General features: G+C 41.9%; 2 protein-coding genes across 5 annotated transcripts; one reads left to right on the top strand and one right to left on the bottom strand.

Moving 5' to 3' along the window:
• Positions 1-4,320: 4,320 nt before the first annotated feature.
• On the top strand, positions 4,321-12,242 carry LOC118359941 (nuclear envelope integral membrane protein 1-like). Of its 2 annotated transcripts, XM_035738877.2 has the most exons (10): positions 4,321-4,744; positions 5,364-5,485; positions 7,790-8,009; positions 8,107-8,179; positions 8,477-8,570; positions 8,759-8,873; positions 9,027-9,252; positions 9,334-9,510; positions 9,635-9,826; positions 10,083-12,242. In XM_035738877.2, exons 1-9 carry the CDS (start codon positions 4,651-4,653, stop codon positions 9,822-9,824), a joined length of 1,311 nt encoding a protein of 436 aa, XP_035594770.1. In that variant the 5' UTR covers positions 4,321-4,650; the 3' UTR covers positions 9,825-9,826; positions 10,083-12,242. The 2 variants fall into 2 exon arrangements, with proteins under 2 accessions (XP_035594770.1, XP_035594769.1); XM_035738876.2 differs by having other exon boundaries at positions 9,635-12,242.
• Positions 12,243-14,030: 1,788 nt separating this feature from the next.
• LOC118359940 (ORM1-like protein 2) lies at positions 14,031-23,572 on the bottom strand. 3 transcript variants are annotated; one of them, XM_035738875.2, is made up of 4 exons: positions 23,502-23,572; positions 21,511-21,685; positions 15,026-15,177; positions 14,031-14,836 (listed from the first exon to the last, which is right to left on the bottom strand). In XM_035738875.2, the coding sequence occupies exons 2-4, from the start codon at positions 21,682-21,684 to the stop codon at positions 14,701-14,703; spliced, it is 462 nt and encodes a 153-aa protein (XP_035594768.1). In that variant the 5' UTR covers position 21,685; positions 23,502-23,572; the 3' UTR covers positions 14,031-14,700. The 3 variants fall into 3 exon arrangements, with proteins under 3 accessions (XP_035594768.1, XP_035594766.1, XP_035594767.1); XM_035738873.2 differs by lacking the exon at positions 23,502-23,572 and adding an exon at positions 23,160-23,308; XM_035738874.2 differs by lacking the exon at positions 23,502-23,572 and adding an exon at positions 22,797-23,153.

Genomic DNA, 23,572 nt, shown 5'->3' with positions numbered 1-23,572 from the left:
GAGCTTTAAGTTCCTTGGCGTCCACATCACTAAGGACTTAACATGGGTCCACACACACCAACACAGTCATGAAGAGGGCATGGCAGCACCTCTTTCCCCTCAGGAGGCTGAAAAGATTTGCCATGGGTCCTCGGGTCCTCAAACAGTTCTACAGCTCCACCATCGAGAGCATCTTGGCTGGCTACATCACCGCTTGCTATGGCAATTGCACCACCCTTGACCGCAAAGCACAACAAAGGGTGGTGCAGACAGCCCAGTACATCACTGGGGCCGAGCTCCCTGCCATCCATGACCTCTATAGCAGGCGGTGTCAAAGGAAGGCCTGAAAAATTGCCCGACTCCAGCCACCCAAGCCATAGATTGCTCACTCTGCTACCGTCCGGAAAATGGTACCGGAGCATCGGCTCAAGGACCAACAGGCTCGGAGACAGCTTCTACCCACAAGCCATAACTGTTAAATAGCCAGACTGCTAAATAGTCAATTAATGGTACCCGAACTATCTGCACTGACCCTACGCTCACTCACTAGACTTTATATACACACCATATACACACTACACTGTCACTCTCACACAAATCCCTCACATATTCAAACACTACATACGAGCACATACACACACACATAACACAACACATAATTTGCTGCTGCTACTGTTCTTTATTTTACTCTTATTATTATCTATCTGGATGCCTTGTTACTTTATCCTGCTTTCATGTACATAAGTACCTCGTACCTCTGCACATTGATCTGGTACTGGTGCTCCCCGTATATAGCTCCATTATATAGGGGAGGCACAAGTAGGAGTGAGCTGATCAGAGCTCTCAAAAGCTGTGTTGCATGGGGATGAGGTTTTCGAAGGCCAGGGGACGTAGTCATGATCACAATTCTGAAAGAGTTCACACGGTGATTCATAAATTGGTCGCATTCACACTATATCACATGGTGATAATCTTGTAGTGTGAACATTTATTTTCATTTAAGATTAAACTATATAGGCTCAACAACATTAACCTACTCACAGACAATATTGTAGTCAATGTCTACAGAGTTTCTATTTAGAAAAGACCAAAGAGAAACAAGACCAAATTCTGTTAAGGGCTACAGATAGTGCTGTTCCCTGTGACATAGGGGATGATATCAGAGGATCTCTGAGTCATGTAGTGCTCAGTGTTTCTCTGCGGAAAGCTATAGCCTTCCTGTACCACAGAGCGACACTACACAGAGCAGCCTACATTAATAATGGACTAATCAGTGATAATAATATTAAGTTATTACATTTCTACATTACAATTTCTACAGAGCTTTTCATAGGGAGTAGAGGGGAACGAGGAAGTGGATATTATTGCCAAGCAGGCTCTTAAACATCCTAATGTTGAGATGGAACTGTCAACATTTACATTTACATTTAAGTCATTTAGCAGACGCTCTTATCCAGAGCGACTTACAAATTGGTGCATTCACCTTATGACATCCAGTGGAACAGCCACTTTACAATAGTGCATCTAAATCTTTTAAGGGGGGTGAGAAGGATTACTTTATCCTATCCTAGGTATTCCTTAAAGAGGTGGGGTTTCAGGTGTCTCCGGAAGGTGGTGATTGACTCCGCTGTCCTGGCGTTGTGAGGGAGTGTGTTCCACCATTGGGGAGCCAGAGCAGCGAACAGTTTTGACTGGGCTGAGCGGGAACTGTACTTCCTCAGTGGTAGGGAGGCGAGCAGGCCAGAGGTGGATGAACGCAGTGCCCTTGTTTGGGTGTAGGGCCTGATCAGAGCCTGGAGGTACTGAGGTGCCGTTCCCCTCACAGCTCCGTAGGCAAGCACCATGGTCTTGTAGCGGATGCGAGCTTCAACTGGAAGCCAGTGGAGAGAGCGGAGGAGCGGGGTGACGTGAGAGAACTTGGGAAGGTTGAACACCAGATGGGCTGCGGCGTTCTGGATGAGTTGTAGGGGTTTAATGGCACAGGCAGGAGCCCAGCCAACAGCGAGTTGCAGTAATCCAGACGGGAGATGACAAGTGCCTGGATTAGGACCTGCGCCGCTTCCTGTGTGAGGCAGGGTCGTACTCTGCGGATGTTGTAGAGCATGAACCTACAGGAACAGGCCACCGCCTTGATGTTAGTTGAGAACGACAGGGTGTTGTCCAGGATCACGCCAAGGTTCTTAGCGCTCTGGGAGGAGGACACAATGGAGTTGTCAACCGTGATGGCGAGATCATGGAACGGGCAGTCCTTCCCCGGGAGGAAGAGCAGCTCCGTCTTGCCGAGGTTCAGCTTGAGGTGGTGATCCGTCATCCACACTGATATGTCTGCCAGACATGCAGAGATGCGATTCGCCACCTGGTCATCAGAAGGGGGAAAGGAGAAGATTAATTGTGTGTCGTCTGCATAGCAATGATAGGAGAGACCATGTGAGGTTATGACAGAGCCAAGTGACTTGGTGTATAGCGAGAATAGGAGAGGGCCTAGAACAGAGCCCTGGGGGACACCAGTGGTGAGAGCGCGTGGTGAGGAGACAGATTCTCGCCACGCCACCTGGTAGGAGCGACCTGTCAGGTAGGACGCAATCCAAGCGTGGGCCGCGCCGGAGATGCCCAACTCGGAGAGGGTGGAGAGGAGGATCTGATGGTTCACAGTATCGAAGGCAGCCGATAGGTCTAGAAGGATGAGAGCAGAGGAGAGAGAGTTAGCTTTAGCAGTGCGGAGCGCCTCCTTTTTTCAGAAGGGGTGCAACTCTCGCTCTCTTGAAGACGGAAGGGACGTAGCCAGCGGTCAGGGATGAGTTGATGAGCGAGGTGAGGTAAGGGAGAAGGTCTCCGGAAATGGTCTGGAGAAGAGAGGAGGGGATAGGGTCGAGCGGGCAGGTTGTTGGGCGGCTGGCCGTCACAAGACGCGAGATTTCATCTGGAGAGAGAGGGGAGAAAGAGGTCAGAGCACAGGGTAAATCAAATCAAATCAAGTCAAATCAGTAAAGCAGAAACCAAGGGATTAATAAGAATAGTGGTTAAAAAATAAGTGGCAAGAGTTGTGGAACAGGGTGTGTAAAGGAAGACACCTGTATAAGATCCATCTAAAGGAGGGGGCAGAGAGGTCCTCAGGCCGAGAGAGAAGGGAGGAAGTGTAGTCACAAGGCTGAGACTTGGACATACACGGCTTAATAGTACATTGAAAGTGGTGGGGAAACATCTGACTGGGAGGTGTGATCATTGTCAGAAGATGAAGGCAGTGGAACATGTTCTATTTCAGTGCCAGAAATATGTGAGAGAAAGGGAGCAAATGTTATTGGATTTGTGGAGTAACGGGGTTGAAGAACCAGGATAAAGTGAACTGCTGGGGAAATCTTCAGGGGATTTAGTATTTAATGATGTATTTCGTTTCCTTAGGGAGATTAGATTATTGGGTAGGATTTAGACCTTCACTGTCTCTGGTCCACACTCCAGTCCAGTTGGTGGCAGTAATGCACCTTAAAGTAGGTTGCCAACCGCCGTATAAAATCCACAGAAGAAGAAGAAAAAAGGAAAAAAAAGAAGATGAAGAAGAGCTTTTCATATAATCTCAAAGCGATTCAAGAGCAAAAGACAAGCAAGCAATGTACAGTATCATGACAGGTCAACCAAGAGAGGCGAAGTCTTTGAATGCTGCATCCTCTGATGATGGAGAGGGTCAGTTCATGGCTTGAGTGAAGGGAGCTGGTCAGAGGATGGTAGACGAAGGTGATGGAGTCTGCTGATGATCTTGTAGAGGGCAAGTCTTGGAACCAGCCTGTCTTATAACCACTGGGCTTCCACTCTGTGTAGCCCCTACTTGGTTGATGCCTCAGCAGCTCTGGGCACCAAAAAGCTCACCACACAAAGTTCAGAATAGTAGCCAGTCGTCCTCACTTACAAGCCCTCTGCCTCAGCACTGCTGTATTCATCAAGTTCTTAAAGGATCACGAACTGGCAGCAAGGTGAAACAAAAAAGCTGGTAATGCATTTTTTAAAACTAAAACATTAACTAGCTAGCCAAGCCAAAAATATTTAACCTGTCAGTCAACCGCAAATCCGTGGCTCAAAACCACCAGATATATGCAATAAAAACGAATTGTTATCCAAATAAAACGTTAAAAGTTGAAAAAAACACATTTGTACAATAATTACAGAGCTCTCTGCCTAGGCTTCCTATAGTAGTTAACCATCTGCGTTGAGGGACCAAGCGGTCAGCACTATTGCAGAAAATAAAGTCCTTAATGTGTAATAATTCACAACATCAAAAGGTGATGAGGTGTATGTGATAGCGAAACACCACCTACATCAATTGACTGAAAATCGAGCCACTTTACCTTTAAAGTAAGCGGATGGCTGTCCTCTGTGGTAGAAAGACAGAACAGGAAATATTGCACATTTTCAAGTAGATTGTAACGCATTCGATTTTTTTCTTCCGCAGACCAAGGTGTGATTTATTGGTCATCCTACAGTCAGAGTAGAAAAATATACCCCCATAACAAATATACTTATAATCAAGATTTGTTCTATCTGTGCCCATAAAATTTTCGCATAATTTCTACAAATTCATAAACGTTCACATCTTGAATGTATCGGAACAGTTTACCTCTTATGTGATTGGGTAGTTGTTTCTGTAACAAGAACCACGTGGTTTCGGTGTAGACTTCTGTCATGGCGGGATACATGAAATGGAAAAATGGACCCCTCTCCAAAATAGTTTTGCTAATTGTGCTTTTGTGTATATTAGGTTCACACCAAACCTCAGGTATAGTATATAGCAAGCGAGATCATTTGAAGCGGGGAATTGATAGTCAATTTGAAATTAGTGATGCTAACTTTTTGTTTGCGATGAGGCAAGCTTTCGAGCAAATTTAGCAAACGTTTGAACTGGTCCAGACAGGTGAACTAACGTTTTAGCTAGCGAACTAACGTTAGCTATACTGTCAGTATCCAGGTGAGATTAGACCCTTCATTCTTAGTCATTGGATTATATATATATATATATATATATATATATATATATATATATATTCTAGCTAGCCAAGTGATTAAAATGGAAAGTTAAACTAGTACCAGAAAATAACTTTAGCTAGCCAGCTGCTGCAACCCTCCGAGTCCACATTCCACAACCTTTAACGTTATTTGCGTAGCTAACGTTAGCTATAACCAAGTCAGCTAACGTTAGCCAAATACTTAAATTGTGGTATGTTTCTGGTGTCTCACTTACGTTACATACGTTAGTAGATATGTAGCTACTAGCTAAACCCTGTCTCGAAAGCTAATATCCAGCTTGACTTTAGTTGGCTTGCTAGCAGATTGTGCAAAGCATACAGAAGTTTGCTGGTAAATACAGTCCGTGCCCTCACAACTTGCAATTTTCACAGGAAGTAATATCAACATAATCAATATCAAAGATGGCCAGGAGTCTGAAAGAACAGGATCGAGTCACTTCTGCTATCTCAACCCAATTGTTCCAGGTTGGAAGGAAACATGGACAAGAATCCAGGTAAGAGAAAAGTAGTCAAGTCCCAAATCTGTTTGTGCTCTTGACAACTTCATTGTTGTATATTTAACTTTTCTGAAATATTTTATTAAAGGGATACTTCAAGATTTTGGCAATGAGGCCCTTTATCTACGTCCCCAGAATCGGATGAACTTGAGGATACCATTTATGTCTTTATGTTGAAGGAAATTGCTAACTTGTGTCAGCGCAATGAAGAAGTAGATACCCATAGACTTCCAGTCATTGTGCTAACACTAGTTAGTATTGGCTTGTGAAACTACCTCGAGCTTCCTTCGTACTGCAGACAGACGTAATAATGGCATCCACAAATCTGACCCTAGGGAAGTAAATAAAGGGCCTCGTTGTAAAAATATCCCTTTAAAATATGCAAATATTTTGATATCTCATTAAATATGTGAATATTCGCATATCGCACTATTAAATTTTTATGGACACTGGATGATATTTTAATTTCGTTTAGACATTCCAGGACCGGACGTGTCCAGAGCACATTGTGGATAAATACTTTTCATCTTTCTATCTGTAAAATACTAAAGACAAAAAAAAAAGTTTCCTAAGAAAATCTTATGTAGAATCAAAAATGGACAACATATCAATTTTCTCTCGGCAATTCTGGAGAATATACAGTTGAAGTCGGAAGTTTACATACACCTTAGCCAAATACATTTAAACCCAGTTTCACAATTCCTGACATTTAGTGAAGACATCACAATTATGAAATAAGTAGTAACCAAAAAAGGGTTAAATAAAGATTTAGATTATTCAAAGTAGCCACCCTTTGACTTGATGACAGCTTTGCACACTCTAGGCATTCTCTCAAGTAGTTTCACCTGGAACGCTTTCCTAACAGTCTTGAAGGAGTTCCCACATGCTGAGCACTTGTTGGCTGCTTTTCCTTCACTCTGCGGTCCAACTCATCCCAAACCATCTCAATTGGGTTGAGGTCGGCTGATTGTGGAGGCCAGGTCATCTGATGCAGAACTCCATCACTCTCCTTCTTGATCAAATAGCCCTTACACAGCCAGGAGGTGTGTTGGGTCATTGTCCTGTATAAAAACAAATGATAGTCCCACTATGAGCAAACCAGTTGGGATGATGTGTCGCTGCAGAATGCTGTGGTAGCCATGCTGGTTAAGTGTGCCTTGAAGTCTAAATATATCAGACAGTGTCACCAGCAACATCACACCTCCTCCTTACTTCACGGTGGGAACCACACATGCGGAGGTCATCCGTTTTCCTACTCTGCGTCTCACAAAGACACGGCAGTTGGAATCTAAAATCTAAAATTTGGACTCATCAGACCAAATGGCAGATTTCCACCGGTCTCATTTCCATTGCTTGTGTTTCTTGGCCCAAGGAAGTATTTTCTTGTTATTGGTGTCCCTTAGTAGTGGTTTCTTTGCATCAATTCGACCAAGGAGAACTGATTCATGCAGTCTCCTATTTTTTTTTTTTTTAAACCTTTTATTTAACTAATGTTGAGATGTGTCTATTACTTGAACTCTGTAGTGCTTGATGGCTTTTGCGACTGCGCTTGAAGAAACTTTCAAAGTTCTTGAAATTGTCCAGATTGACTGGCCTTCATGTCTTAAAGTAATGGACTGTCATTTCTCTCTTCTTATTTGAGCTGTTCTTGCCATAGCCCTATTTGGTAAAAGACCAAGTCATATTATCTTCTGTATACCACCCCTATCTTGTCACAAGACAACTGATTTGCTCAAACACATTAAGATGAAAGGGAATTCCACAACTTTTAACAAGGCACACCTTTTAAGTGCAATGCATTCCAGATGTTTACCTCATGACGAGAATCGTTGAGAGAATGCAAAGAGTGTGCAAAACTGGTCATCAAGGCGAAGGGTGGCTACTTTAAAGAATCTGAAATCTAAAATATTTTGATTTGTTTAACACTTTTTTTTGGTTACTACATGATTCCGTATGTGTTATTTCATAGTTTTAATGTCTTCACTATTATTCCACAATGTCGAAAATAGTAAAACATATACGAAATACCTTGGAATGAGTAGGTGTGTCCAAACCTTTTACTGGTACTGTATGTAAATAAGGTATTTCTATTTAAGTTTTAATTCATTTAAATAAATAAAAATGAAAATATATTTTTTTTGCTTTGTCATTTATTGTGTAGATTGCTGAGGATTTGTTTTAATTGAGTCAATTTTAGAATGAGGCTGTAACGTGGAAAAGATCAAGGGGTCTGAATACCTTCCAAAATGCACTGTATGTTTTATATTTGTATGTTGCTAATACTTGTCTTATTGCCGACAGATTCGAGTATGGAGCTCGAAACAGCTGAAGGTGACTGTTGTGGAGGATGAGGAGAAGCTGCAGGAACTAGAACACTTCAGTGTCTGGGGTCTTGTGCAGTACCTAATGCTTGAGCAGACCAATGAAACCACCATCAGCATCAGCCTGTTCAGCCCAAAGACCTGCTTCAAGATCGACCCCATCAACCTTGGAGCACAATACACTGTAATGCCCATACGAAGTAAGTTAAAGGAAAGGTGGGGTGTCATTGTTAGTTACGAAATCAATATGTAATAGGCTCATGTGGAATCTTTGCTGTCTCTGCTTTACTCCTGCAGAATTTGACATTTACATGTTTGTGACATTCCTGGCTGGAGTGCTGTTATTCATCTTTGCAGACTCACTCAGCAGGTAACTAAATTAATTGTGTTCACATTTTACCCTCTATTTTAATGACATGATCCTGATAATTTCGCCTTTATCGTTGTAATGGCTGCGGGAAGATATTTAGGGGTGGGGCTGTAGAGAATTTATTCTTGCCGTGCTGCTGAGGACAATTTTTGTCCGCTCATACAGGAGTAATAAAGGCCCAGTGAACACCATTTTTTTTCTCACAATGGATTATTATTTATTTCTGATTTATCAGGTGGTGCTGCAGCACCCCTACTTCCTGCAGCTGATGGTTGATGTGTTTTTTTTGTCTAACAGGAGTCAGGTATTCTATTACTCTGCTGGCATGAGCACAGGTATGATTGCCTCCCTTATCATCCTCATCTTCATCATGGCACGCTTTCTGCCCAAGGTAAGAAGTCAAGTCTTCTATATCAAGGCTTCACCCACTACTAACAAATTTTGATTTGAACAAAGCAAAAAGTCTGGGTGTACCCTGAGTTCATATTTGGGAGAATTTTCTGATTTGTATCATGTACGAGAGTCATGAAAATATATGTTTAGATTTCATGCCCCATAATCTTCATTTTCTTTTCTCAGAAAAGCCCATTTTACATGGTAATAGTTGGCGGCTGGTCCTTTTCCATTTACATCATCCAGCTTGTGTTCAGGAACCTGCAGATGATTCTGAGAGAGCACTGGCACGTGGCTTTTGGTAAGTATCGATTGTAATAAACACAATCGCAACAAACTCTGGGAAGTGCCTTGTTTATCGCTCAAACTTTTTGTATCTGGTATGATAAGTCCACAACCATTGCTCCATGTTTGTAGTAGGAACAGTTGAATTAATTGTTTCTGTGTACTTTAGGCTATGCTGCAGTGGTTGGGTTTATCAGTTTTGCCGTGTGCTATCGTCATGGCCCTCTTGTGGAGGAAAGGAGTATACATATCCTGTCCTGGACACTGCAGTTGTTTGGCCTGCTACTGATCTACAGTGGGATCCAGGTTCAGCAAGTGGCGTTGGCCATCATCGTGGCTGCCTTCTGCTCTAAGAACCTGGAGTATTCCATTTCATTGATCCTTCTGGCTTGGCGGTATTTTGTTTTATAACTCTAATGATTCCTTTATTCGTGTTTATTGGCATTTTTAATAATGTTAGAATTCTCATTGTGCAGCAAAGTCACGCCAACTCTGCGCTGGAAGCCAGAGCCTCGTCGGCTGCTGACTGAAGAGGAGTTCCAGAAACAGGGTGAGGTGGAGACGCAGCATGCCCTGGAGGAGCTGAGGAAGTACTGCAGCAGTCCAGACTTCAGCAAATGGAAGACCGTCTCTCGACTTGCGTCCCCAAAAAGGTGACAGTCAGTAGCATTGAAATACCTACTGAAATGTATGTACTGCTAGCCTGAAAAGCTAGATTTCGGTCCCAGGGTGACATATGATCAGTGTTGTTCAAAAGCTTGATGTTGTGATCCACAGGTTTGCCGATTTTGTGGAGGGATCACCTCACCTGATATCGAATGAGGTTTCTGTGCACGCGCAGGAATATGGATCGTTCTTTGAGGATGATTTCTTTGACACGGATGAGGAAGATGATGATGATGATGAGGAGAATATGATGAATGCTTTGAAAAAAGAAGACCTTGGATGGAAAGACAGAGACTTGTGAAGGTGAATAGATGTGGTTATTTTCCTGTAGCAAGGTTAATGGAGCATAGTGCTGACTGGCTTTCAACCCCTACAGCTCTCCTCCAACCATAAGACAGGTGCTCATGAATCGCCATGGAGATGGTGGAATCTGGCCATTGCTAGGCCTGTGAGCTAATGTCTGGCATCCAGGTTGCGGCATACATTATATTGTACACTGAGTGTACAAAACATTAGTAACACCTTCTTAATATTGAGTTGCTCCCCCTTTTGCCCACAGAACAGCCTCAGTTTGCATGGACTCTACAAGGTGTTGAAAGCGTTCCACAATGGTGCTGGTCCATATTGACTAAAATGCTTCCCACAGTTGTGTCAAGTGGGCTGGATGTCCTTTGGGTGGTCGACCATTCTTGATACACACGGAAAACTGTTCAGCTTTAAAAAAAACAGCAGCGTTGCAGTTCTTGACACACTCAAATCGGTGTGCCTAGCACCTACTACCATACCCCATTCCAAGGAACTTACATTTTTGTCTTGCCCATTCACCCTCTGAATGGCACACATACACACACAATTCATGTTTCAATTGTCTCAAGGCTTTAACAAAAAAAGGTCACCTGTTTTCTCCCCTTCATCTACACTGATTGAAGTGGATTTAACAAGTGACATCAAGAAGGGGTCATAGCTTTCTCCTGGTCAGTCAGTCATGGAAAGAGCAGGTGTTCCTGATGTTTTGTATACTCAGTGTAGATTGCTTATGGCAACCACCTGTTTCGGTTATCGACACAGCCAGATTCTGATTTGAGAAATGAGACTAGTGTTTCTCAAATTAGGACTGAGTCCTGTGTTTGAATTAATCTGAGAAACCCATTGGTCAGTAAGTAAAGGTTTATGACCACTAAGAATGGGGTATTTTATTTTCTTGGAGGAATGTCACAACTTTTTCTTGGTCTTAACTGCAAGGTCATTTTTTGACATTTGTTATCTTTGGTATTATTGTTGATTTTACGTAACACATTTTTGTGTCATCAAACACGTGTCGACGTAAACGGGAAGAAATTCATAGCTGACAAGTAAAAAAACACAAGGCAAACTGACATCTGCTAGGGAAGAAATTCATATTTTGGTATTTAAAGCATGATGTTTATAGCCATTGAGCCTGAATTTATATCATTTTTAAAATGTACGGGAATAAAAACAGTAATGTGTAAGTGTACCATTGCAAGTATTATAATCTTTCTTTGACGTTGTGTGACACGTCTACATTGTTATGTTCTTAGTGAGTTTCATGTTTTGTTTGGACTGAGATTTATAGGTTTCATATCCATCTAATATATTTATAAATCCCTTTTTACATCAGCAGTTGTCACAAAGTGCTTCTACAGAAACCCAGCCTAAAACCCCAAAGAGCAAGCAATGTAGAAGCACAATGGTTAGGAAAACTCCCTAGAAAGGTTGGAACCTAGGAAGAAACCTAGAGGAACCAGGCTCTGAGGCGTGGCCAGTCCTCTTCTGGCTGTGCCAGATGGAAATTATTTAGAGTACATGGCCATTAAAGCCGGATTGTTCTTCAAGATGTTCAAAAGTTTGTAGATCACCAGCAGAATCAAATAATCACAGTGATTTATAGAGCACGTGTCAAATTCATTCCATGGAGGGCTGAGTGTCTGCAGGTTTTTTCTGCTCCCTTGTAATTGATTGATAAATTAAGGTCACTGATTAGTAAGGAACTCCCCTCACCTGGTTGTCTAGGTCTTAATTGAAAGGGAAAAAACAAAAACCAGCAGACACTTGGCCCTCCATGGAATGATTGTGACACCCATGTTACTTCTGAGGTGTTGACCTTTTGCACCATCTGTATATGTCAGTTGGCTTTTCAAATCTGAGCATTTAGAGGTCGAGACAGCAGGTGCGGTAGAGAGAGAGTCGAAACAGCAAGTCCTGAACAAGGTAGCACGTCCGGTGAACAGGTCCAGGTTCCATAACCGCAGGCAGAATAGCAGAACCTGGATGAGCAGCACGACCAGGTGGATTGGGGGCGGGGACTGCCAGGGGTCATCAGGCCAGTTAGTCCTGAGGCATTGTCCTAGGACTCAGTTCATCCGGGAGGGAAGAGAGAATTAGAGCATACTTAAAATCACACATGACACCAGATAAGACTGGAGAATTACACCAGATAGGACAGACTGGCCCTATTCTGCCAGCATAAATACTGGAGACGGGGTTCGGGGACACTGGCCCTTCCAAAGTTATCCTCGGACAGCATATCACAAGCATTGCCTTAAAAATGGATAATACTTTTATACTGTGAGATATTGTACTTTTGTATTCTGGCCTCTGTTCTGTGTGGTAGAATTGGCTATGCATAAGCCTTTACAGATTTGGTGGCCAGGTAGTTGTGTACTGTTCATTGTAAAGAATCATGTGGATGTCAAATGAATGATATCGTAAAATCCCACTTCTTATCGAGACACAATTTCCACCAGTGGAAAGCCCACTCGCCTGTTGCTGTAGAAGGGGAATACTGAGAGGAGCATAAATCCCTAGAAAGATGGTACTGAATGATGCATTGTCTGTATGAGTTGTACTGAAACTGCTATACATGAACAACAGGGGGTGCAATACACCTTTTATGTGGATATACAGTATTTCACAGTAAGCATACGGGTAACCTAATTTTGCAGTTACAGTAGTCTCTGGTGAGGTGGGTTTCCTCCCACAATAACCTGCAGTCAGAGAAGACTTATCTTTCCCCATCCATTTTTATGAGGTTCTCAAGCTACTCGGGGACAGTTACCTAGAATCCACAAAGTTTTCCTGATGAGTAAGAGCAGAGAATGTTCAGAAAAGAATATCCAAACTGAATAATGTATTTGTTTTTTTTGTTCAAATTTTGGAAAAATATCTAGTTTCATGAGGAGTTGTGGTTTCTTTAAAAACTGATAGAATCATCCAGGAATATGCAGCTTTTATGTGAAACTTCTAGGGTGCTTCAGATAACAACCTATACTCTGAAATTCAGTTAATAAATGACACAGTCCCCCTGTATTTAACAGAATGCTGTTGATCGGCATAGTTATAAATACTGGCTTTGTCATTTTTGCATGTTGTAATTCAAAGGCATGCATCATAAAATCAGTGATTGTGAAATAACGTGGAAGCAGAACCACTGATGACGTGTTTTTAGGGTAAACTTGGATATTCATCAAGTAATGTGGTTGTAAATGGGGGTATCAACATGTATCCAGGGGATATGGCTAATTGGTATTATTATGCTGTATATTTATTTAACTAGGCAAGTCAGTTAAGAACACATTCTTATTTACAACGACGGCCTACCCTGGCCAATTGTGCGCCACCCTATGGGACTCCCAATCATGGCCGGATGTGATACAGCCTGGATTCGAACCAGGGGCTGTAGTGACGCCTCTTGCACTGAGATGCAGTGTCTTAGACCGCTGTGCCACTCTGGATTTTCTGGTATTTAGGGACAAACACCCTATGCTTTGACTAACTAAAATGTTCACCATGACAACCTTCAATATTACCAGGTTTCAGAATAGATTATCATCCTGTTAGCTGCAATTCTCAAGCCAGGTGGTGCAACACTTTTGCTTTTCACTTCTACCTCTGAAAAGGTGACACACATGTTGTTTGCATTCCAGACAGTGTGCGAGTCAGGCAACCCCATATGGGTTTCTGCAGTCTGACAGCTGATGGTGAAGCTACTATATCATTTGCATGTGCTTCCCAGGAAAAACAGATAGGCATATTCTACAGTGTAGTCAAATTATTACCCAGGACACCATTTCCGCTACTTCCCCCAGGAGAGCAAACACACCACCTCAGTTGGGAGACACCTCATAACTGAAATGCAAACATGGTCATATCTCAGGCGGAAATCCCTGTTTTATCAGAACATCACAGGAAACGTGACAGGCCTCATGTAAAGTGTGTGGAGTTCCCCAGAATCCCCACACAGGCAATCTGAGAATTTACATGATGGTACGACCCCTCACTCCTGCACAATGTTACTATACTCCTGTGTTGCTTTTCCTCACTGCTGAACATTCCCCTTAGGTTTCCCTCTTATGTCATTCAAAACCCACACCATCCGTGGGATTAGATGAGAACAATCAATGCAATAATTAAACTTGTTCTTGTGTAATTATTAATCTGCTGCACAGTGCACTTGTGTGTGTACAAAATGGTAAGGATGTACCCCAAATTTCCAAACAAACACAGGAAGTATTTAATGTAGGATGAAGAATCAAACCTGATATTGGAACATTTTTTAGGCACTATCACATATTGAGAATGCTCACATGGCAATGTATATCCAAGAGGCTTCACATGGATTGGTCAACAAACTAAATGAAAAAAATGTGGCAGCCAACTGAAAACTTTAAGGCACCACAAACATCCTGGTGCCCACCATTCCATTTTTATGGCTGCCACTATCCTAAACTCTAACCACACATTCTAATGTGTGGACAAATACAAGTAATTATGAAGACTTAGTTTTCAAGGTGATGAAGTTCACATTAAAGCTCTTTCTAGAAAACAATGGCAAATACATGTCATCCAACCAAAGAGAGAAGAATGGTTTGAGGATACATGCACATTGCACACAAACATTATAAATGTCATCTAATGAAAATTAATATAGTGAAATAAAGCAGAGGCCACTCAGTAACTCTTAATCATTATAGTTTGGTGTTCAGCACATTTTGCTTCCTTTGTTTTTGGGTCAGAGAGGTAACATGATGGGTGCAATAAAAACAACAATTTCCTTAAACAGCTCAAAGTTACTGAACGTGTCTTCTTCACTTCCGCCTCTGGACCTTAGAAATGAACTACACATAAATAAAACATAAATCTGATACTATCCAGTTGTGTCAGTACTTATTGATCCCAAACATTCGTACTCCATGGAACAGGGGCAGCTTTGGAAGGAGGACACTGAGGAGAGAGCCTGTATTGACCAGGAAATGCGTGGCATCGTACTTGGTGTAGAAACTGGCAAGAATATACCTGAATAATTAACAGATGGTTTAGGGTTATTATTCAATGCTGATAACAAACAAGAATGCAATAATTCAATACTTACTCGTCTACGTTAATCTATCATTGCAAGCCATAAGAAAAACTTAAACTTAAAAAAAAAGGTTTTGCTCCAAAAGCACATGGATAATACTAGTATGCACAAATGTTCTGTCTTACAGTACAATGGGTGAGATGGTGAGGAATTTGCGCGAGGATGTGAACTGGATGCCGTTGTCAATCTGTTCCCAGTGTGTGAGTAAACGAGCTTTGCCCTGGTCTGGTGTCTCAAAAGGAGTTCCTTTCACAGTGTGCAGAAACAAGTACATCACCTGTGGTGGACAGATCACACATACACTATATATACAAAAGGATGTGGACTAGAGGTCGACCGATTAATTAGGGCCGATTTCAAGTTTTCATAATAAATCGGTAATCAGCCTTTTTGGATGCCGATTACATTGCAATCCATGAGAATACTTCTTGGCAGGCTTGACCACCTGTTACACGAGTGCAGCATCAAAAGGACCTTGTGGCTGCAAGGAGCCAAGGTAAGTTGCTAGCTAGCGTTAAACTTATCTTATAAAAAGCAATCAATCTTTACATAATCACTCATTAACTACACGGGGTTGATGATATTACTAGGTTAACTAGCTTGTCCCGCGTTGTATATAATCGATGCGGTGTTTGTTAATTTATCATCGAATCACAGCCTACTTCAACTTTGCCAAACAGGTGATGATTTATCAAAAGCACATTCGTGAAAAAACGAAAAATCATTACAAATGTACCTAACCATAAACATCAATGCCTTCCTTAAAATCAATACACAGAAGTATATTTTATTAAACCTGCATATTTAGTTAAAAGAAATGCATGATAGCAGACAATATTAACTAGGGAAATTGTGTCACTTCTCGTGTTCAGTGTAAGCAGAGTCAGGGTACAGTTGAAGTCGGAAGTTTACATACACCTAAGCCAAATACATTTACACTCAGTTTATAACAATTCCTGACATTTAATCCCAGTAAAGATTCCCTGTTTTAGGTCAGTTAGGATCCCCACTTTATTTTTAGAATGTGAAAGGTCAGAATAGTAGTAGAGAGAATGATTTATTTCAGCTTTTATTTATTTCATCACATTCTCAGTGGGTCAGAAGTTTACATACACTCAATTAGTATTTGGTAGCATTGACTTCCACAAGCTTCCCACAATAAGTTGGGTGAATTTTGGCCCATTCCTCCTGACACAGCTGGTGGAACTGAGTCAGGTTTGTAGGTTTGCAGTTCTGCCCACAAATATTCTATAGGACTTTGTGATTGTTGTCTGTAAGCCATTTTGCCACAACTTTGGAAGTATGCTTGGGGTCATTGTCCTTTTGTAAGACCCATTTGCGACCAAGCTTTAACTTCCTGACTGATGTCTAGAAATGTTGCTTCAATATATCCACATAATTTTCCTCCCTCATGACGGCATCTATTTTGTGAAGTGCACCAGTCCCTCCTGCAGCAAAGCACCACCACAACATGATGCTGCCACCCCTGTGCTTCACGGTTGGGATGGTGTTCTTCGTTTCTCCAAAAAGTACGATCTTTGTCCCCATGTGCAGTTGCAAACTGTCTGGCTTTTTTTATGGAGGTTTTGTAGCAATGGATTCTTCCTTGCTGAGCGACCTTTCAGGTTATGTCGATATAGGACTCGTTTTATTGTGGATATACATATTTGTGTACCCGTTTCCTCCAGCATCTTCACAATACACTTCCGGCGCCGACAGAGATGGCCGCCTCGCTTCGCGTTCCTAGGAAACTATGCAGTTTTTTGTTTTTTTACGTGTTATTTCTTACATTAGTACCCCAGGCCATCTTAGGTTTCATTACATACAGTCGAGAAGAACTACTGAATATAAGATCAGCGTCAACTCACCATCAGTACGACCAAGAATATGTTTTCCGCAACGCGGATCCTGTGTTCTGCCTTACAAACAGGACAACGGAATGGATCGCATGCAGCGACCCAAGAAAACGACTCCGAAAAAGAGGGAAACGAGGCGGTCTTCTGGTCAGACTCCGAACAAGGGCACATCGCGCACCACTACCCAGCATTATTCTTGCCAATGTCCAGTCTCTTGACAACAAGGTTGACGAAATCCGAGCAAGGGTGGCATTCCAGAGGGACATCAGAGACTGCAACGTTCTCTGCTTCACGGAAACATGGCTCACTGGGAAGACGCTATCCGATGCGGTGCAGCCAACGGGTTTCTCCACGCATCGCGCCGACAGAAACAAACATCTTTCTGGTAAGAAGAGTGGCGGGGGCGTATGCCTCATGACTAACGAGACATGGTGTGATGATGGAAACATACAGGAACTCAAATCCTTCTGTTCACCTGATTTAGAATTCCTCACAATCAAATGTAGACTGCATTATCTTCCAAGAGAATTCTCTTCGGTTATAATCACAGCCGTATATATCCCCCCCCAAGCAGACACATCGATGGCTCTGAACAAACTTTATTTAACTCTTTGCAAACTGGAAACCATTTATCCGGAGGCTGCATTCATTGTAGCTGGGGATTTTAACAAAGCTAATCTGAAAACAAGGTTCCCTAAATTTTATCAGCATATCGATTGGACTGGGACATGTTTCGTATTGCGTCAGATAAAAATTTAGACGAATACGCTGATTCGGTGTGCGAGTTCATTAGAACGTGCGTCGAAGATGTCGTTCCCATAGCAACGATAAAAACATTCCCTAACCAGAAACCGTGGATTGATGGCAGCATTCGCGTGAAACTGAAAGCGCAAACCACTGCTTTTAATCAGGGCAAGGTGTCTGGCAACATGACCGAATACAAACAGTGCAGCTATTCCCTCCGCAAGGCTATTAAACAAGCTAAGCGTCAGTACAGAGACAAAGTGGAATCTCAATTCAATGGCTCAGACACAAGAGGCATGTGGCAGGGTCTACAGTCAATCACGGACTACAAGAAGAAACCCAGCCCAGTCACGGACCAGGATGTCTTGCTCCCAGGCAGACTAAATAACTTTTTGCCCGCTTTGAGGACAATACAGTGCCACTGACACGGCCTGCAACGAAAACATGCGGTCTCTCCTTCACTGCAGCCAAGGTGAGTAAGACATTTAAACGTGTTAACCCTCGCAAGGCTGCAGGCCCAGACGGCATCCCCAGCCGCACCCTCAGAGCATGCGCAGACCAGCTGGCCGGTGTGTTTACGGACATATTCAATCAATCCCTATACCAGTCTGCTGTTCCCACATGCTTCAAGAGGGCCACCATTGTTCCTGTTCCCAAGAAAGCTAAGGTAACTGAGCTAAACGACTACCGCCCCGTAGCACTCACTTCCGTCATCATGAAGTGCTTTGAGAGACTAGTCAAGGACCATATCACCTCCACCCTACCTGACACCCTAGACCCACTCCAATTTGCTTACCGCCCAAATAGGTCCACAGACGATGCAATCTCAACCACACTGCACACTGGCCTAACCCACCTGGACAAGAGGAATACCTATGTGAGAATGCTGTTCATCGACTACAGCTCGGCATTCAACACCATAGTACCCTCCAAGCTCGTCATCAAGCTCGAGACCCTGGGTCTCGACCCCGCCCCTGTGCAACTGGGTACTGGACTTCCTGACGGGCCGCCCCAGGTGGTGAGGGTAGGCAACAACATCTCCTCCCCGCTGATCCTCAACACGGGGCCCCACAAGGGTGCGTTCTGAGCCCTCTCCTGTACTCCCTGTTCACCCACGACTGCGTGGCCACGCACGCCACCAACTCAATCATCAAGTTTGCGGACGACACAACAGTGGTAGGCTTGATTACCAACAACGACGAGACGGCCTACAGGGAGGAGGTGAGGGCCCTCGGAGTGTGGTGTCAGGAAAATAACCTCACACTCAACGTCAACAAAACTAAGGAGATGATTGGACTTCAGGAAACAGCAGAGGGAACACCCCCCTATCCACATCGATGGAACAGTAGTGGAGAGGGTAGCAAGTTAAGTTCCTCGGCATACACATCACAGACAAACTGAATTGGTCCACTCACACTGACAGCGTCGTGAAGAAGGCGCAGCAGCGCCTCTTCAACCTCAGGAGGCTGAAGAAATTCGGCTTGTCACCAAAAGCACTCACAATCGAGAGCATCCTGGCGGGCTGTATCACCGCCTGGTACGGCAACTGCTCCGCCCTCAACCGTAAGGCTCTCCAGAGGGTAGTGAGGTCTGCACAACGCATCACCGGGGGCAAACTACCTGCCCTCCAGGACACCTACACCACCCAATGTTACAGGAAGGCCATAAAGATCATCAAGGACATCAACCACCCGAACCACTGCATGTTCACCCCGCTATCATCCAGAAGGCGAGGTCAGTACAGGTGCATCAAAGCTGGGACTGAAAAACAGCTTCTCTATCTCAAGGCCATCAGACTGTTAAACAGCCACCACTAACATTGAGTGGCTGCTGCCAACACACTGTCATTGACACTGACCCAACTCCAGCCACTTTAATAATGGGAATTGATGGGAATGATGTAAATATATCACTAGCCACTTTAAACAATGCTACCTTATATAATGTTACTTACCCTACATTATTCATCTCATATGCATACGTATATACTGTACTCTACATCATCGACTGCATCCTTATGTAATACATGTATCACTAGCCACTTTAACTATGCCACTTTGTTTACTTTGTCTGTATATACTGTACACGATACCATCTACTGTATGCTGCTCTGTACCATCACTCATTCATATATCCTTATGTACATATTCTTTATCCCCTTACACTGTGTATAAGACAGTAGTTTTGGAATTGTTAGTTAGATTACTTGTTGGTTATCACTGCATTGTCGGAACTAGAAGCACAAGCATTTCGCTACACTCGCATTAACATCTGCTAACCATGTGTATGTGACAAATACAATTGGATTTGATTTGAAGGTCCTTTGCTGTTGTTCTGGGATTGATTTGAACTTTTCGCACCAAAGAACGTTCATCTCTAGGAGACAGAACGCGCCTCCTTCCTGAGCGGTATGACGGCTGCGTGGTCCCATGGTGTTTATACTTGCATACTATTGTTTGTACAGATGAACGTGGTACCTTCAGACATTTGGAAATTGCTCACGAGGATGAACCAGACTTGTGAAGGTCTACAATTTATTTTCTGAGGTCTTGGCTGATTTATTTAGATTTTCCTATAATGTCAAGCAAAGAGGCACGGAGTTTGAAGGTAGGCCTTGAAATGCATCCACAGGTACACCTCCAATTGACTCAAATGATGTCAATTAGCCTATCAGAAGCTTCTAAAGCCATGATGTCATTTTCTGGAATTTTCCAAGCTGTTTAAAGGCACAGCCAACTTAGTGTATGTAAACTTCTGACCCACTGGAATTGTGATACAGTGAATTATAAGTGAAATAATCTGTCTGTAAACAATTGTTGGAAAAATTACTTATGTCATGCACAAAGTAGATGTCTAAACTGACTTGCCAAAACTATAGTTTGTTAACAAGAAATTTGTGGAGTTGTTGAAAAACCTAAGTGTATGTAAACTTCCGACTTCAACTGTATATGGAACAGTTTGGGCCGCCTGGCTCGTTGCGAACTGTGTTTCTTAACCGTAATTAATTTTCCAGAATTTTACATAATTATGACATAACATGGAAGGTTGTGCAATGTAACAGCAATATTTAGACTTAAGGTTGCCATCCGTTTGACAAAATACGGAATGGTTACATATTTCACTGAAAGAATAAACGTTTTGTTTTCAAAAAATGTTTTTCCGGATTTGACCATATCAATGACCAAAGGCTGGTATTTCTGTGTGTATTTCTGTGTTATAATAATTAAGTCTATAATTTGATATTTGATATAGCGGTGGTAGGCAGCAGCAGGCTCGTAAGCATTCATTCAAACAGCAGTTTACTGCGTTTGCGAGCCGCTCTTAGCAATGCTTGAAACACAGTGCTGTTTATGACTTCAAGCCATCAAGTCCCGGGATTAGGCTGGCAATACTTAAAGTGCCTATAAGAACATCCAATTGTCACAGGTATATGAAATATAAATGTTATAGAGAAATAGTTGACGCGTCATAATTCCTATAAAAACTACAACCTAAAACTTCTTAACTGGGAATATTGAACCACCAGCTTTCATATGTTCTCATGTTCTGAGCAAGGAACTTAAACGTTAGCTTTTTTACATGGTACATATTGCACTTTTACTTTCTTCTCCAACATTGTGTTTTTGCATAATTTAAACCAAATTGAACATGTTTCATTATTTATTTGAGACTAAATATATTTTATTTATGTATTATATTAAGTTAAAATAAAAGAGTTCACGTTCATTCAGTATTGTTGTAATTGTCATTTTTATAAATATACATTTAAAAAAAAAAAAACGGCCGATTAATCGGTATCGGCGTTGAAAAATCATAATCGGTCGACCTCTACAACAGACACACTTATTAGTCATTGCAATGTCATAACACAAGTCCGCATTACTCTACTGTTCAGAATTATGGGGATCCAATAACTTAAATAGCTATATCTATCAAAAAGAGTGGCTTAAATATAGTTAAATGTCATCTACATTTGATTGAAAAAACAAACTACAAATACTTGTTCTGACCAGATTATGGATGACATTTGTGAGGGTCCAGACAAGGGGCACTGTGAGGACAGGGATACTCAACAGGATGACGTGCAGCACGGTGACCAGCAGTAGGTATGCCAGCCAGATCCCTCTGCTGTTCATTACCTGCGTGTTGGGGTTCACCTCACTGTGAGCCACACCCACATTCATCCTGAGGGAACAGAGGCTGATTACAAATGATGGTCATTGGACATTGAAGCTTGATACAGGAAACATTGAAGCTTCATGCAGGTAAGGAATATACTGGATCTAGGCCTACGGCTTGGGAAATTCCTATTAATTTCTAGAATTGAAGTATGATATTAAATGGAACATTTGAAAGAGCAGATTTTTTGATTGGTATATGAATAACAAAATCTAGAATTAAATTCTGTGACAATTGTACTAAACAAAAGGAGAATGAGTACATCATTTGCATATTTCACAGTTCCCTCAATTACTCATTTCATAGATCAACGTGAGAAGATGAGGTAGGCTATGTCAGATATAGAACATTGATGTCAAGTGGGAAGTAAAAATCTAGCGGCCTAGTTCTCCTTCCAGTATACCACTAGGTCAGGTAAAGTGACCATCTGTTACTGGATCCTATTATCGTGGGTAGGTAGCTATCAATATACTCTACATACATACACATATATATACATATATATATATATATATATATATATATATATATATATATATATATATATATATATATATATATCACACACATATATATATATATATACACACACACATATATATATATATATATATCTAACTACTACGAAAACTAGCTAATTTCTTGTTGTGGATATAGTAAGTGGGTCTAACATCAACTCATCTGACTGAGTAGCTCATGCCACTTTAGTCCTTATTTGGCGACTACAGCCGGTCATTTAGAAGCCAGCTATTAGTTAGCTAGCTCTTTAAGTTAAATGGACAATCAGCAGTTCCTACGTCCATTTTCATACTTACATGTACCCATTGATTTAAAAAAAAAAAAGACTTACAAATGCCTTGGTTCAACTGTCGTACCCCATCAGAACCCAAAATATATGCTTGTTTTACTCCAATGTTTGTAAACAAAGTAAATGTAAACAAACACTGTATTGCACAATAAACATGGTTAAAACTACCCTTGCAAAAGAAGTGCGGTAAAAGTGAGATAAATGAGGTCAACTGTGGTATTGCAGATACTGTACTGCAGTTATACTGCACTGTAACTGCAGTTACACTGCAAAATTACTGCAGTAAAAAAAAATACTGTGCATACGTACTTCAGTTATACTGCAAACTTTTTTTGATATCATGGATGGTCAGTCCTGTCTTTGAATTTGCGAGCGTTTACAATTCTCAAGCCCCATACACCCGCTTTATACCGAAACAGTGGTGGGGAGTTCGCTTTGTTATTGTTTCCACCGCCGATTGCTGCTTTAACTAGCTAGCTAGCTAAAAGTCTATCTAACTAGCAAGCTAACTCCACCAGCTAGCTAGCTACTGTAGCTAAATAACAACAGCTGTTTGTGCCGTGAAAACTAAAATTAATCTGCAAAATCTATTTAGATTATGTGAATAGGTGCTAACACATGACATTTAGCACTTTGGATCAAACTTTCCTTACAATCTAGCTAGAAACTCACATTTTGTTGTAACCAGGAAATCACTCAACTTGCTCATTCCATTGCTCGTTTAGGATTGGATGTAATGGTGCCATGTCAGTTATTATCAGAATCGGATTTTACTGCACAACAGCTTCCCAATAATAAAGTTAAAACGAGTGAGCGGCAGTGGTGTAAAGTACTCAATATAAAATAATACTTATGTCGTTTTTTGGGGTATCTGTACTTTACTTTACTATTTATATTTTTGCCTACTTTTACTACATTCCCAAAGAAAATAATGACATTTTTACTCCATACCCTTTCCCTGACACCCAAAAGTACTCGATACAGTTTGACAGGAAAATGGTCCAATACACATACTTATCAAGAGAACATCCCTGGTCATCCCTATCGTTTGTAAATTATGTCTGACTGTTGGAGTGTGCCCCTGG

The sequence above is a fragment of the Oncorhynchus keta genome, chromosome 27 (genome assembly GCF_023373465.1).
Source record: "Oncorhynchus keta strain PuntledgeMale-10-30-2019 chromosome 27, Oket_V2, whole genome shotgun sequence".
Lineage (NCBI taxonomy): Eukaryota > Metazoa > Chordata > Actinopteri > Salmoniformes > Salmonidae > Oncorhynchus > Oncorhynchus keta.
The sequence above is the reverse complement of the archived record's forward strand: the minus strand, read 5'-3'. Positions and strand labels throughout refer to the sequence as shown.